The sequence below is a fragment of the Bombus flavifrons genome, chromosome 6, assembly GCF_040668555.2.
Source record: "Bombus flavifrons isolate JBK064 chromosome 6, iyBomFlav1_principal, whole genome shotgun sequence".
NCBI lineage: Eukaryota > Metazoa > Arthropoda > Insecta > Hymenoptera > Apidae > Bombus > Bombus flavifrons.
In genome coordinates, this window is record NC_138447.1 from 5,850,556 (window position 1) to 5,867,948 (window position 17,393).

At 33.6% G+C, this 17,393-nt stretch overlaps 3 protein-coding genes across 3 annotated transcripts; 2 read left to right on the plus strand and 1 right to left on the minus strand.

Moving 5' to 3' along the window:
* The first annotated feature begins 49 nt into the window (after positions 1-49).
* Positions 50-4,114, plus strand: LOC138180618 (odorant receptor 10). The gene is made up of 6 exons (XM_069114663.1): positions 50-1,344; positions 1,413-1,819; positions 1,892-1,991; positions 2,048-2,149; positions 2,529-2,684; positions 3,111-4,114. Exons 1-6 carry the CDS (start codon positions 1,051-1,053, stop codon positions 3,174-3,176), a joined length of 1,125 nt encoding a protein of 374 aa, XP_068970764.1. The 5' UTR covers positions 50-1,050; the 3' UTR covers positions 3,177-4,114.
* Positions 3,970-7,652, minus strand: LOC138181268 (uncharacterized). Its single transcript, XM_069115995.1, has 4 exons — positions 7,635-7,652; positions 7,450-7,547; positions 6,007-6,225; positions 3,970-4,345 (listed from the first exon to the last, which is right to left on the minus strand). The coding sequence occupies exons 1-4, from the start codon at positions 7,650-7,652 to the stop codon at positions 3,985-3,987; spliced, it is 696 nt and encodes a 231-aa protein (XP_068972096.1). The 3' UTR covers positions 3,970-3,984.
* Positions 7,653-8,241: 589 nt separating this feature from the next.
* Positions 8,242-15,654, plus strand: LOC138181269 (radial spoke head 10 homolog B). Its single transcript, XM_069115996.1, has 14 exons — positions 8,242-8,474; positions 8,686-9,004; positions 9,608-9,783; positions 10,481-10,681; positions 10,803-10,906; positions 10,971-11,057; positions 11,665-11,812; positions 12,006-12,211; positions 12,495-12,782; positions 13,175-13,384; positions 13,676-13,795; positions 14,212-14,391; positions 14,464-14,582; positions 15,448-15,654. The coding sequence occupies exons 1-14, from the start codon at positions 8,242-8,244 to the stop codon at positions 15,652-15,654; spliced, it is 2,598 nt and encodes an 865-aa protein (XP_068972097.1).
* The last annotated feature ends 1,739 nt before the right edge of the window (positions 15,655-17,393 follow it).

A 17,393-nucleotide genomic window follows, 5' to 3' on the forward strand; every position in this document is an offset into this window, starting at 1 on the left:
TTGTAACAGATATGGGTATTTATCGTTGGACTGAGTGTGCCTCCTGGTAAGAGGACTGTGACGAACGAATGACGCGGTATACACCTCAGCCATTTGCAATTGTATGGGCATTTGAACAATTTGGCCCAGCAGTGCACCGCCCCTGCTATTTCCTATTAAAAGTCCAAGTCCTTGCCGGACGAGTCACCGATATATCACTATATCACCTTGAGACAAAAAAATTTCATCTTTGCGCTACGCAATCACAGCGATGGATCTTCTTGTCAAATGTCAATGAATAATAAGTTTTTCACTGTTAGATCCAATCTTTCCCCTTGAATTTCATTTCCCCTTGAAAAAATCATTTAATATCTTGTCTTTCACATATACGTATGTACATCGCTGTTTTCATCTTTTCATAAATCTCTGTTCACAATAGTCCTTTCAAGTTCAAACATAAGACTAAACGTCTGGCTAAACTCGAAATATCCGTATGTCTGATACATAAATAACGGCGTAAGAGAGTCTGTCAGTCTTGGAAGAAACGAGTATCGCTAAAAATCCTATAAATTATCACGTTCTCTATCTCTCCAGTTATTTCATAAGTATCGTCTTCTGTAAGTGGCGCGAGTAAGCTCTCCTATAACTAACTGAATATCTAACTTATCGCATCCAGAAGTATGTGATTTCCTACCAGTTCCAGACCGTTTTATTACACGTCATATCCACGAACGCTAACTCTGTTGCGTGAGATCGCCTCCCTCTGCACCTGCTTGCCCCTTACCGCAACCGGCCTCCATGTATAATGCAAACAATAATTGTCATCGTTGAATCAACCAGCAGTGCAAGAAACCAGCAGCGAAATCAACAACCTTGTCCGCAAGTGTAACGCCGAATATGATTTATTAAATTGCTCGTGTGTACAAGATAATTTCATACGGATTCAAACGTCCGCAAACGGCCAGTTGTCTTCGACGCGACGTAGCAATGTTTTGAACTGAACGAATATCCTTCCGTTGAATTTTATTAAACTCTATTTCGTTCGTACAAGGTACGCAGTCTCTTGAAATTATGCCGAAAAGAATAACGCCGGAGAAAGTGATGGACATCATTTGGTTTAGCGTAGCTTTGACTTTCTGTTGGCCGCCTCCTATCAATAGCAGCGGAACGCGAACTCTGGTTCACAAAATTTTGCAGTTCAGTAGCGTTATTAGCGCTTGCATGCTGCTCCCGCCGCTGCTATATTCGATTTATCTGCATCTAGACGATATAATCATTGTTTCTGAATGTATCTGTCTGTTTATGGTTGTAAGTCAAATTGTGGTTCAGACTGTTATATGTTTCATCAATCACGATTCCCTGCAAGTAAGTTTTTATTCACTTCCACCTTACGTTTGATTGAAAAAGATACGCGCTTTGACAACGGGTTACAGCACGTAGTCGAGGAAATGTCAGTCTGCATTAAACAAGCGCGAGAATACGAAATGGAAATTTTTTCTAAGCATATCGCGCGATGCAGCGTCTTTTATGCAAGTTCTATGGTATGTATTTACTTGACCGCGACTGCCTTTTCGATAGGACCTGCAGCCTTGCCGCTATCCTTCCCAAGCGAAGCGGAATATCCATTTCGCGTTAATTATACGCCAGTGTACGTTATCATCTACACGCAACAGTCTATCCTCAGCTATCAATGCGCAGCACATATATGCTTAAGCATGTTTGGATCGCTTCTGCTTTGGTTTACCGCCGCGAGATTCCAGTGTTTGGCCATGGAATTAAAAAAGACGTCAGACGTTAGTACGCTGATCGTTTGCGTTGAGAAACAATTATATTTGAGAAGGTAAGAGTGAAATTTTACAACGCATGGATGAAACGGAGCGTTCATGTTTATCGCGAGTTCTTTTTCTTCTAGATACGCAAAAGAAGTGGTGGATAATCTTCGTTACATAGTGCTTTATGCTATAGGAGTGAGCACGTCTGCTCTAACTTTATGTGGCATTATATTGCTCGTGGTAAGTGAAGCTTGTAATATTTTGTACGACGAATTCACTAAATAGCTTACGTCTAGGATGTACCGCCAATGGTGAAAATACAGTTCGTAACTCTATGCCTCACTTTACTTACGGAGATTTACGTATACGCGTGGTCAGCCGATTACATGAAAGATATGGTAAACCAGGTTCTATTGTTTAAGTGTAAGGAAAGAGGTAGTAATATGACCACTTTTATCGATGAAACTCTGATTATATTTAAGAAACGCTTCGATGTACAAAAAGATATTTAACAGGCGAAAATTGCTTTCATAATTGCTAGCGATTGACGATGCAGACGTTAAAAAGGTAAATGAACAACGACGTGTTGTAAATTATAACTGCTTATTGTCGTTGCACCGGACGTAATTTCAGAAATAATAGTCTGTTTCGTTTAACATTACCACGTTCAACCCGTGATAATAGGTAGGTAATAGTACGTTCATATTACCACCTCTTTTTTCGCGCAATCTATGAACTATGTTCCCTTAGATACAACTAATCCCTTGTATGTCACAGAGCATAAATGTTTCACGAAGCGCATATGACACGATATGGTATAAACAAACGTTGGAAGTGCAAAAAAATTTGTCGATCGTGCTGGTATATCAAGAGCCAGTAACTCTCTCTGTCAGTTGTATAATACCAGAGCTTTCTTTGCGTTATTATTGTTCGGTAAGGACCACATATCGATTAATACTTGCTGCAATAGAACAAATAAAATTCTACAGCTAAATTTGACAAAAGCTTTTCAAATAAATCAAATGCCATGTTTGACGTTGTTCGGTTACATGCAATGGTAAACGTAATTGCAATTTTTCAAATTGTTAATTTTGCTTTTAAGACACTGTTCGCATTTTCAGTTGATCGCGACGCAGCCTCATTGCCAGAGTGTAAATGATATTCTGTCTAATGTTCTGTTTGCAAGATTTCTATTATCAATATCACTTAACTATGAATATAGTGTCTATATAGATCCATCTTATATATTTTTCTTTTATTCAAATTGCCATAAAACTGGGATATAACTGCAATCTCTTTAATTGTAATCAACGAACTAATCAAAGATGACATATCATTAACAAGCTGATAATATTTCAGTATCTGTCCAATACTTTCTCCATCTTCACTGCTTTGCGTGTGGTGATCGAAGATAATGCAGAATAAACGCGAATAAAAGAATATGGATACTGTTTTAATCGTATATTACAAAACGATGCTTTTATCGTGGTAGTTGCGATTAAAATCACAATTGCAGAATGAGCTCTGTAACCACTACAGTATTATAGAAAACAAGTTCCTATCAAGCTGTAATTTGTTTTTAATACGATAGTACAATATAATTATAATAGTTGCATTATTTGTAATTATCCGATTTATCATAGTTGTTTCGTATAATGTAACCACCAGCTTTTGTTTTATCGGTAGTATCGGTTGAGTTCATAGGTCCGTACGCATTTGTAATTGAATCAAAATAAAACGAAACTAACGTTACTTTTCCATCTATACTGTATTTGCCACTCTACAATTTCTCTATACACTTCCTGGCCCTCTTAATTTGTAGTTTTTAATTTTATGTTTGCAAATATGCGCCGGAACCTGCAGACTGACTAGATGCTTTTATCGCTAATGTAACACGGATCCAACAGGAATGCAACACAAATTCCTTCGTTTACTTGGATAATCCTTTGTTGTTGTTGTTGTTATTATTATTACTATTACTATTATTATTATTATTATTGTTATTGTTATTATTATTATTACTAGTAGATTTCCATATTGTATCCTTTCTATTTTCTTCGTCTTAACACGCGTGGATGTTCATGTTTCATACTACGTAGAAAACTCTTTAACAGGCAAGTCACAATAACAGAGACATTACTTTATCAGCATATTCTCTAACGACAATAATAATTCATTTCTTTCGATGAATTCGATAAAATATATTCTCGGTTATTTTTGTACATTCCAATTTTCAATCCTTACAATCTTTTATATTAGACACATTGATGTGTTCGGAAGGATGACTGTCTTGAAACGTACGCAGTTTGTATCTTCTTGATTTTAAATCAGCTATTTGTTTATGAAGCTCCATATTGTCATCTAAAAACGTGTACGTCCCGTTTCGCTTTTCCAATTCTTCCAGGCTATATCCGATAGTCCGACGATTTAAGAGCCATGGTTCCGGTGGTGGTGGCAGTGGCGGCGGTAACGTTCTTCGTTTCATGGGATGAGGTGATCTGTAATGAATTTCCGTTGTTGTTCGATAATCCATGTTTCGGGCTTCATCGGCATCGTACACGATATCCGTCAATGTCTCTTGTTTTTCTTCGGGCCTGCGATATATTTTTCACATGTCATAAGAAATATCATACATTTATTTCTTACAAACGTGTAACATTATACTTGTATGATATAATTCATATATTATTGTATGATTGTATGATATTGTTACGTCGGGCGACACTCTACCTAGACCAGGCCACACACCGCGGGCAAAATGGTAACCAGATGTCCGCTCGTCCTCACTGCCTACCCTCAATAGTCTCAAGGACCCATCATAAATCTCAATAATTTACTAACTAAGGTCCTTCAGACCAAACAAATATCCCTTTTCTAAATCGCCTTCTAAAGAGTATTGTCGACTACGGTTTGACACAGGAAAGTTAGTTATTTCTCACGTATGATGCTTCCCACCAGCAACTTTCTATCGAGGGCGGCTAAGGCCCTTTCTAGTCCACCAACCTTTTTTTACCCAATCAGAAGCAATGTCTACTGCCCTTCCTAACCAAAATTGTCACCAACAAATCCGATGATCCCTTGCGTTAGACACACCAACGACTAGCTTTCCTCCGATACAGCATCGTCACTTTAACTCACTTCTCCTACGACATTAGGAAAGTGAAGTCAACGACTTCTCCTACGACACTAGGAGGGTCAAGTCAACTACTTACTTAACTTGTACATTCGCATCAGTGTAATCATTTCTCTACAAAGTTGTTGAAATAAACATAAAGTTATACCTGTTGAATCAGTGTAACTACTCAATTAAACCACCTCTGTTATCCTAACCGAAATAGGGGATCGATCATTTCGTGGCGTCGATTATCTAATCGTAACGGGAATTTACGCGATCGCGTCTCTCCGCGAGTGATCGAACAGATATTATTGGTATTATTTTGTGATATTACGCGATATTATTTTTCTAAAATATCAATATATACTGATTCATCGGGTCATAAGTATATAAAGTGATTTCTTCCATAGTATTTTCTTTCCCAGTAGTAGATATTTAATAAAATGTAATTGTCGACGAAAAAATCGATCGTAAGTCTAAAATAAAATTTGTACAAGAATTTGTTTCGGAGCTTTCGGATACTTTGTTTTGAAGAAAAGTGTCTTTGTAAATTCGACGAATGTCCGTGCACCTAGCTAAAATGAAATTCTGCTTATCCATCCAACACTGCGTGGACAAATATCATTACGATTGAATTTTCCTCGAAGGAGATTCCTGTCGTCATTCGAAAGATGAAAATTACACAAAATTCGTCAAGGGTGGTACGTGGTAATTTTATTTCTATAAAAAAGTTCCTTATTTACGGTATGGATAGCATTTGCAACGAGTATTGCGTTCTTATATAAATGTACATGAAAACTAAACGCTTTAATTTTATACTAAAAGCCAGTTTCTTAATGTACGATACACAATAGCTACAGTATTTGTTCCATTCTTTTCAATTTCCTTCGTAAACATTTTACTCTATATTTACAACTTTCTCACGAGAGATTATTCTATTCATATTTTGCTGCTACTAACGACAAACCTATACACAATACGCGTCATATTTTTCATGATGCTCCACTCGCTATAAAAGGTAACTATGATTATAGTTTTCAAACAATTGCCATAATAATAATTATCGTCTCATATTGAATGGAATCATCTATTTTGACTATTCTTTAATAGCGAATAAAAAATTATTTAACGAATACATACTCTAACGTTGCAAGTGACTTGATATGAAGTAGAGTACGTTGCGGATAAATTGGTTTATACGAGTCTTTTAATTCTATTTGAGACAACATCGCGTGTGTTTCAGTAATTCCTGTACAAGCAGGTTCTGGTCCTAGTCTTTCATACGATGATTTATGAAGATTCCCTTTCGGTGGAAATATCTCTTTGTTATCTCTGGGTTCAGCCAACGTATGCATTTGCCTGTAAATAGCAAATTTTAAGTTTTATCAAAGTCTACAAATAACGACGTATCGACTTCTCATATGTATATTCACGAGTCAACTATGTATGTGTAAGATCGAAAGTTTGAGCAAAACGGGAAAATAAGGCGGGGAAAGGAATCGGATATGCCCGAGAATCAACGACCAGGTCATAATAAATAACAAATAAATATAGGTGGACTGAATATAGCTGGACTATTAAACACGATAAACGAAATAAATGTTTTTGAGAAGTTCATCTTCCTGAAGCGTAAAAGAATATTTAAAAAATACACCTAACACGTTATATAATAGCATTACACGCGTATTCATATACATATACACACACATATACGTATCCATACGTGTAAATATTATTAATTATGTGTTCTTGGCTAAAAGTTTCGGAAAGAGTAATACTTACATCACGGAAGATGATATTTGGCTTGATAATTTACTACGATAAAAATGAGTAATAATTAGTATGTTTAGTGGTCAATTTGTATGTCCTTTTCTCCATTTACCACTTTGCATCGTAATATTAGAGATTTTGTTTATTTTGTGCTACGTAGAAAGAAAACTACACGCACAGTTGAAAGCTGTTGCAGTTTGAGTGGTCTGACAATCTATATTGACTATATTGACTATAGTGACTATAGTGACGAAACTGCGTTGCTACGCACAATAGAAGGCGGGAATGTTTCACCCTTCTTCGTTTTCCTTGTTACAGTTTGACAACATAGGGAATACTATCGAATACAAGGAGTAACAAACATAGGAGTATATACGATGCAAACTTCTGTATCATATCGCAATTTAAAAAGTATATCTTATACAAGAAGTTACATGTCATGGTAAAGTTTTGGAAGTATATAAAATAATATGCATAAAATATTTCAGAATATATATACTTGGATAAGAGTTAGGAATGCATGGTTAAAGATGTAAACTAATAAAATAATAAAAGATGATAAAAATAGTAAAATTTAACATTTTTACATAAATAATACATATAGATAATATATGGATGAAGTATTTATATTGGAAGGATCGACAAAAAATTATTTTCGAAGCTTCGATTCGATTAAAAATTAAACAAACGACAGACATTTCTCCAAAATTTATCACACTGGTATAAATATCGATTACACGTGTATCGAATAACAATAAAATATTATTTTTATTTCTGTGCTATTTATATAAATAAATAATGAAATATGCTTACCAATCATGAACCTTTACTTTGGCGTTGTAAATAGCAGGAGTATGAAAAACAATCGGTTCGAAATCTTTAAATTCATCTTCACAGGTTGGAAAGACGACCTACGATTCAACCAGTATATTTTCTATATTTATAACACTTTGTATACAAAAATAAATACGTACAATCGTATTGATTCTAATTTATACGCCATTGTAACAGACCATTATACGTATATAGGTAATGGAAGGAACTTGCGGAAATAAATGTAACGAAATGCAAAGAAAAGAACTGAGCTAATATCTATTTTTGTCGAATAAAATTAAACATAAATAAATTAAACATAAAGTTTTGTGCGAGTACAGATTTCGTAGCACGATCAAAAAATTGATAATTGTCAATAATTTGATAACTCTTTTTATACAAATATAATCTTACGTTCAGTTTCCCTTTCGTCAACATTTATTCTTCTTTTCAGTTAGGCAACTTGAATATTTGTTATTTTTCTTGATATTTTATCCTACGGGATAACGTGATTAATCGAAAGTTAATCGGAATCCAATGTCAATTATTTTCAAAAACATTTCAAAAACATTTCAAAAACATTTCAAAAACATTTCAAGAACATCGCCTAAAACATCGTCTTGTTGCATAAAATAACGTCTGTCGAATCTCTGATATCTTCACGTTTCTTAGATTTTACGATATACGTGGACGTAAATTATTAAAATTCTATCGCAGAATTGAATGTTACTTTTAAATAACTTTAGCGAAAGTATAGATTGTTGCGAGTTTACTCGGAAACATATAAAAAAGATGAATAGTACGCTAAAAGAAGTGATATCAGAGAAATGTCGGAAGAAGGTTATTTCTCTGGAATCGTATAGCGAGAACGAAGGAGAAGTGGAAGAGATGGAAGAAAAAGAAAGCGAAATAGTAGAGGAATTACCTTTCGAAGATATTCTCGCTGACAAACGTCGTAAATATAGCGCTAAAGAAGAATTCATTTTTCTTCTTTATAATGACACTTTGCAGTATTTTGTGAAAGAGTAATCGTTTTCATTTTCGTTCTCGTTTAAATTTTTACTGAAATTTTGATATTTCTATCAACTCTCTTTGATACCTTTATGAACTGTTACGATTCAAAGTTCCATATACATACGATTTTCCCTGTTTATTACGTTTAACAACCGAGTAAAATACGCGTTAAAAATGTCAATTACTCGATGTTTGTTATTTAACGTTCATTGTTTAATATAGGTGGGATGGCACGTATTTAAGAAAAAAGCCTACGAAGATATTGGTCGATGATTCGAGAAATTCGTCCAACGATGACGAAGATATAGGTGAAAGACAAGATTACGAAGATGTAAATGAATCGAAAGAAAGCGACAATAATTCCGAAGAATTTAATAACGATACAAATAAATCAAATATCGTTTCGTCTTGGAAATTATCACTGCCCGATGAATTTGCAAACATAAGATTTATTAGTAACAATACGTACAGCGGTCGTATTAGTAGAAAAATGATGGAGGGTGAAGGCGTATACAAGTGGTCTAACGGTGCTCAGTATAAAGTAAGAATTTTCAAATTTCCTATTATTACGATACAAGTATATAAATTTCAGCGATAAAAGTCGTTAATGGAATTCATACATGCAATACAAACGGTCATCATTCTTTGCGGCAATATGCTTTTTATGCATTAAAGATTATATCAATGGCAAAAGCGATTGTATATATTTTACAAAAAACTTTGCACTTGGTTAACAATTACTCTAGTTATTAATCATAATATACGATTAATTTATATACAGGGTGGTTGGTAACTGGTGGTACAAGCGAAAAGGGGGTGATTCTACGCGAAAAAAGAAGTCGAAAATATAGAATAAAAATTTTTCGTTTGAGACTTTGTTTTCGAGAAAATCGACTTTGAATTTTCGCTCGGTACGCGTGCCTTACGTTATAACGGATCTCACTGTAGATCGTTGTCTCGATGGAAAAATTAAAAAAAATTTTTATTCTATATTTTCGGCTTCTTTTTTCGCGTAGAATCACCCCCTTTCCGCTTGTACTATCAGTTACCAACCACCCTGTATATATATGATTTATTTAAATTTTTCGTTATTATTTATTATTATTCGCTTTTCGTTATTATTGAAAGTTGTGTGGTTTCATAGGGAGAATTCGAACAGAATCTTATGCATGGCAAAGGTCTATTAGAATGGAATAATGTTTGTTGGTACGAAGGTGATTTTACGAACGGCTACCGACATGGTAGAGGAATTATGGTGGATGGAGAAAATCGTTACATGTATACCGGTCAGTGGCATATGGGTCAAAGACATGGGAAAGGGTAAGTACGTAACAACGTACAGGTGAAATATTTTCACAAGCCAGAGAAAGAATGTAATACGATGAAACGTTTTTTAACACGTAAAACTTACATCCTTTACAAATCTAGTAGTAAAACAAAAACTCGATTAATTCGATTTATGTCTTAGGATGTGTTAGTTGTCGGTGTGGCTATTATTATTAGATATATGTTCAGGTTGTTATAAAAGTGTTAGAATTGTATGTAAAATACCATTGTGGAGTAATTCTATACACCGAAATAAACGCGAAAATTCATATGCAAAAGTGTCGATAGAAGCTTATTTTTCAACTTAACTTACAAGCAATCGAATTTCGCGCTAGAGACATTCTATCATATCACCGTGTCCCTTGTCCTGCAAAGCCTCTCGACGAGAAACATTCGATTTCGACGCGTCCTCTTGACGGTATCATTTTGAACGCGTGATTTACTGAGCTGCGTGCACAAGGGATTGTCGTCACTTGTTATAATCTTTAAGTATCTTATGGTACTTAGTAAGGCAACATTTTTGTTATACAAAGACAGACGTGTTCTTCTTCGGTACGCAATTTGTTGACGACGTTTTTTTCTCTGGTAATATAATTATTAGCAAAAAGTGTCGTTATCATATGGTTATTCACTGCGATACAAGTTTTTTTTGTAAATAATCAGTTTTTTGTAAATGTACTTGTTAAAAAAGTTATTCCCGTTACTCTGACAATGGTTCATACGACGGTGATTGGGTAATGAACAAAATGAACGGGATTGGATTACGAATTTATCCAAGCGGTGGCCGTTACGTGGGTCAATGGAAGAACGGAGTTCGTGATGGTATCGGAACCATGGTTTGGCCCAATGGGAGTCTCTATCGTGGGGAATGGAAATGCGGTGCAATGCACGGGTTTGTTTTGGTCTCTATGGTTTTATAACGATGAATGAAAGAAATATAGTTACATTGGAAGAGTGGTTAAAATACATATGTTAGTTTTATTTAATATTACAAGATAATACAATGTTTGCAGCTATGGAGAGTACGTATGGAATGGATTTTTTAATAAAACGTTTGCTTGGCCGCAAGAAGCATCGTACGTAGGTTACTGGCGTCGTGGAATGCGTCATGGCAAGGGTGAATCTATATTGTTATTCTGAAACAATGTTCGATAAAGATAATAATAAGATCGTTATAATAGGGGAGATAAAGCTGAATTCTGTCGGTGGAGCTAAGTATTCTGGTTATTGGAAGGATAATAAAAAGCATGGTTACGGAGTTATAATTGGTAACGCGAACGTTTTACAAAATTAAGATATTTGCAGCAAAGATACATATTGTTGACGCAGCCAACCTCGAGAACTCGAATCACAAGGCAACGACTAAAAAAGCCTTCGAGCTGTGGAGATTTTACTTTTTCTACGAATAAGAGAGGTTTAATATTCGAAACGAGTCGAACAAGTTTTGCGCGAAAGTCGATATTCTTCGAATTGCAGAGGATGTAGAGACTCAAGTTCTAGAGGTCAATTATTTATTTGAAAAATAAGCGACAAGTTGAATCGGGATTTTTCATTGTAAAGCGTAGATTCGTATATCGTAGCTACGTATATTATAGGACACGTATACGATATTTATATACGGTTTTCACAAAGCGGAAGGTTTTTTTTTTATTTATTGATATTTACAATCAATTCTCGCATTGAGAAAGAAGCGGAAGGTAACGAGCAAAATTGTTATGCGAGTTATCGAGGTTCGACTAATAACGTAAGCTAGTTATTTTTCATCCTTTATTATCAACATGAGATTGTATTACAAATAATTCCCTTATATTTGATATGACGTTTTTTGATGGATCAAATATTGCGTCAAAGTAAAAATATTCGTGTTTTATGCAGGAAGTAACGGGCACAAGTTTGAGGCTAATCCATTATTTTCAAACGATATTTTGTGTGCGCCAAACGTTGTAGCCGATAATTTAGAAACTGAAACGAAAACGAAGGATGAAGGAGAATGCGTGCGGACAGCTAAAGAAATAAAAACAGCGTAAGAATGCCATATACATATACATTGTACACTGTACAATAACGATCATAGGTACAAAATGAGTACAATTGATGTAACAGTTTATACAATGTTGTTAGTAAAATGTATCTACTCACATATGTACAATAACGAAATATAGGAAATATATTTTAATATAAATTAATATAATTAATTTCTACTTAATCATTGATAGATTTGTCGAGAAACCTGGTCAATTGGTAGAAACTTGGCCAACACCCATCCTGAAGCCAGAACAGTTTCTATGTTTATCTTACTATATAACTCGTCTATTGGATCCAAAAAATATGGAGCCATCTGTCGTACTTTCGGCTTCATCTGGAAAATGCTACAGTTGTGAAAGAGAATCTTGTTCTTGTTTGCCACATCCACTTTCCATAGGTCTATATTTTTTATTATTAATTAACATATACCACACGCAAATTACGCAAATTGCAAGCGTAAATGAAAATAATTCGAAAATACGATTGCATTTCTTCTTCGTATTTTAATCGGATAAAGTGACACCGTTGTTTCGTTACACGATAATAACGGCGACATTTTTAAATTCTTGTTAATAAAATAAAAGTATTTCCACTCGTGTATACTAAACTTTTACACTAAACGTTTGAACGAAAGATGTTCAAGGAGTGAGTGACGACTTATATGAAAAACTTTCATACAGATACGATTACAAGTGAACGAAACGACATCACGCAGACACATGCGCCTGAATCCTACACCGAGAATATGATAGAATCTGTCTGGAAATATGAAGAATGCTGGACATATAATTGTTTGACGTTTCACATGCATCGTTTACGTGAAATTTACAACGATTATGCTACGTTATTTGCCAAGTCGGCGCCAAAATGCAATCTGGCGATGAGTAGATTATGTTTATGGCAATTATGGAGAGATTGTGGTATTCATAAGAAAGGACTTAGCCTCACTGAAATTGATAGTTACATTGGTGAACGTTAATTGATAACTACTGTAAACATCGTTGTATATTATGTCGCAGTACTGTACAAAAGTCCTTTTCTTGGACCGTCAGTAGTGATCGCTACAGAGTAGTAATCTCACAATGATGGTAATAATATTTTTAGGGGATACGTATTTGTGGTGTTTGACTTTCTTAAGTAATAAGGATAGACTTAAGATAATATCAAAGTCATATTCTTCATATTCATTTGGTAGGTAGCCTAAGATTTTGCACAGTACTGTGTACCAGTACATATTGTATATGTATATGAGTAAATTAGTTTTTAATGTAACAAAACAGTAGTTTGGAATAATATCCGCTATCGCAAACACGTCTCGGTACAAAGTTTCTATTATTGATGTAAATCGTTAAAATATTAGCGAAAAATGAAACCACGATGGTGAAAGATCCTCTTCATCCGTTCGAAAAGATTGAAATCTGGCAATTTTTACACGCCTTGTTAGAAGTTTCCTGGCACTTATATACTAAACACAACGACGATAAAGTCGAGGAAATGAACGGAAAAATCGCTGGTGGTTTGCACAAATTTTTAAAAAACTATATATATCCTCATGCTGGAAATCATGTTGGTACGTAAGTACATACCTAATACGGCAACATTATCATAAATAAGATAATATAAATGTAAAAAGTGGCTTTTGAAAAGAAAAGGTGGTATTGTTATGAAGACAATTTATGTCATAAGGAATATAATTTGCGTCTATGTAAGTTTTTGGGAATTTTCATTAAACTAAATGAAACAAATGTTTATGACTCTATGAAACAGCTAGGAAGTCTTTTGTGTTGTTAATCATTTACACAGCGAATACAACTTTTTCAATTTTAAACTGAAATTTTCTAAATAAAATACAACTTTCCAGGTAATCTGTGCCGTGAAAATCAAGATTTGCTACCTATATACTGCGTCTTTGAATTGTACCAACAGATTGGCTATCCAATTTCTGCAAAAGATCTCCTTCGTGCGACGTGCGTTTTAAAACGTAAGCTAACTGTATGTTGTTATTTGTTATTTAAATTTTTCAATTATTAACTTCCGAAATTTTTGTCAACTTTCGATAGAAAGTAAATAAACATTAAATAATGTAATGACTTTTGAACGTTTGCAACTTTGAACATTGTGCAAAATTTTGTAACGCTTGCAAAAACGTATTGACGTTTTATAAATTAAATTTATTTTTATTTAAGAAACACTGTTGCTATATAACAACTATATATATATTTTTTTTCGGTATTTGAAAAAAAAAGAAAGAAAAAGAGAGCAATTGGATCAAAACATACAACGTTACAGTACTTTATTAATAGTAAACATCTATGTTGGTATATTTCACATTGCGCGTACAGTTCCTAGAGCAATGGTATCTTTACATTGAAGCGTATGAATATTTTAATGATGCAGACAGGACAGATCCAATGCTTTCTTCTACTACTGCCGAAGCTGTGGAAAATTTTCCGGATGGAATTAATTCTGTGACGATAGGCGAAAAAGTCAGCTACTTACTGAAACTTGACGAAATCTTTTCGTCACCTGATCGTACGATTAATATATCAAGAAGAAATGCAAATAATTTATGTAGCAGTGGGTATAGCACATTCTATAAAAATGATCGTACATGCTTTGTTTGCGTTAAGAACGTTATTCGTATTACAGCTAACGGATTGTTGGTCTTTACACAACTAGGGACTAGAAAAATGATAGAAATTATGATGCTAATATGTCCTGGAATAAAAGATGCAAGTAGTGGTGTAATTATAAACATGGATTATAAGGTATATTATCGTAATTCAAATTTTGATATATTTGATACAAATGAAATTCAATAAACCTTTTTAAAGATAATCTGTTGATAGAACGATCTGGTTGTTATTTGATTATACTTGACTTGCTTTGGTGTCTTCAGTTTTTAACATCGTAATATTTAAACGACGTTGTTATGCTATTATATTACTATTATCAGATTTTAACGCACCGGTTTACATATATAAACACAAATTCTTAGCGAAACGCGTTATATGAAACAAATGAAAGATATGGCAGCAGTCAGATCGTCTCTATACATAATTACTTGCGATTAGCCTTGTATGTTGCTCGCATGTAAAATTGCATAATGTCGATAACTACGAATATCGCTCGACATAGATAACTTTATTAATGGTTATGATTGTTATCACTATTATTATTATGCAATTTTTATTTTATGCGTACTACGTGATACGTATTAAAAAGATTATAAAACTGAAATTGAAAGTAGGTAAGTTAACAAACAATATGAACAGTAATATAAAATGCAAATTATGTCAGACTGGGTTTCATCGATTATTTAAGTATCAAGTACATAATTATAGAATTATCATCGATTATGTATATAAAAAGCATAAAACATTATAAGTAGCATAGATCGAAATGCGTTTATTACATCAATATATATGAATATCATAAACCAATATTGAATATCATATTTAATTTAACATGTGACTAATATTTTAATCAATGGTTATTTACAGATATTACAAAAATTGCGTTTTCCCTAACTTAATTATCTCTCGCTTAAATGCATAATATATTTTACAGACACATCGTATACGGTATTTTTTTTTACGGCATAATTTACAGTATAGAAATTTAATGTTACAGCTGACATTTCTCGAATTTTATGAAATAATACTAGAGGCAGCAAAGGAGTTACTTTCTTTAAGAAAGAAGACTCTGAGAATGTTGCATACAAAGAACATCGAGGAGGAAACCCTATCGTTAAAAGCCAATAATTTACGAAAAAGAGACGGTTCTAGAATTAGCGAACTGTCTCCGATCAAGATTTCAAGAACAAAGAAAGAACCCTAATATAATTCGATAAAGTAATAGTACAAAAATCTAATTTCACTTCTGTCGCGTGCAAATCTTATCCTATTTCTCATTTGTTTCACATTGATCGTTCAAAATCATCAATATTATGTTAAATAAGATTGAACAGTTTCTACTGTATCTTACTTAGTTTTAGGAACATACTTATAGCATGGAAAATTACAATTAAAAATTAAGTTTTAAGAAATAACAGAATATTATATCGATTATTAAACTAGAATTTCATTGGCACGTAGGTACATTTTTAGATAACAAGAAAGCAAAGTATAGAAAAACATATCAGCATAATACTTTAGATATCGAACTCGATTAATAAAATAATTTAGACATGATATTAATAAGAACGATCTATTATAGCCAATGTTCTTCCAGTTTTTAATGACAGCATAAATGAAGAAATATTGCTTTTTGAACGTATCGTTCTATTTGTATCACGTACATCTGTGCATACATAATTAACAATTGTAACAATTGTAAAATCATTAATGGAGCACGATAAATAAATTTTTTTCCATATAAGGTAATTTTGTTAATGTAAAAAAGCATACATTCTTTTGCAGCATAGTATCTCAATAAAATACTGCAAACAAAATATTCGGATGTTAAAAAAAATGAAATAAAATCAATCGAACGAACGAGGGTTCTAGATATTAGGAAACACAGTATATGCGTAGATGCATTGGATGTGTGAAATAGAACAAAACAAACTTAAGTAATGAAAATAATTAAACGCGCGAGTATGAAACACGCAAATACGTTCGTCTTTGAAACAGGTACAGATAGAAGATTGCGATTCATAAAACATTATAGGATTGAAAAGAACAGAAGAGCAGTTGGCTTTTCTTGAAGCCACGGATGGAACGATTCAGTCTTGAGCGAGCAATAACGAAATTGTCGGTGTTATCGGAACAAGCGAATCCGTTACGCATTGTCGTATAATAATGTGATGGAACTCAATCGATTTTCTTCCTTCTATACATGTATATATAATCCAAATATGCTTTCATAAAAGTCCCAGGGCTCAGGAAGTTAGAGAAACGACAGTGTGCGACCAAGACGCTGACTTACACTAATGTTTCCGTCTAAAATGCAATATATACGCGTTACTTTTGATCCATTACGTTATCGTTATCGTATTTTCTTATCTTCGTCTTCCGTAATATTTACTCTAATAAGATATCTAATATATATTAAAATTTCATTGACATGTAAGATTTGTTTCTTTCGGATATTTATTAAAATCCGTGCTACAAAAATACCGTCTAAAACTACACGTAAGCAATTTAACGGAGGAATTTTATTTCATTTTCTACCAAAGTAAAATATTCTAACACGCACAAATTGTAAATGAACGAAGGATGAACGTTTGATTTGATATTATAAAAATAAATGTTATACGAAGTCTCACATTTGTTCGCCATATTGTAACGTATCATAGGACGTATATACAGAATATGTATGTTCCCGAATTGTGGGTAATGTAATTAATGTAATCATAGACAAATCGAAAATTGTCGAAAATAGAATACATTAGAAGACGAAGACTTTCTACTGATAGATTTACAAGTATCGCGTCGTGTACGGCTTAAGCCGGCTCAACAATTTCTATAAGTAATTCTAAAATATAGACTATATACCGATTTATATAACTACAATACAGGACAGCAAAACACGCTTCTATGACGATAAAAGCGGGACACTGTTCAAATCCTCGATAG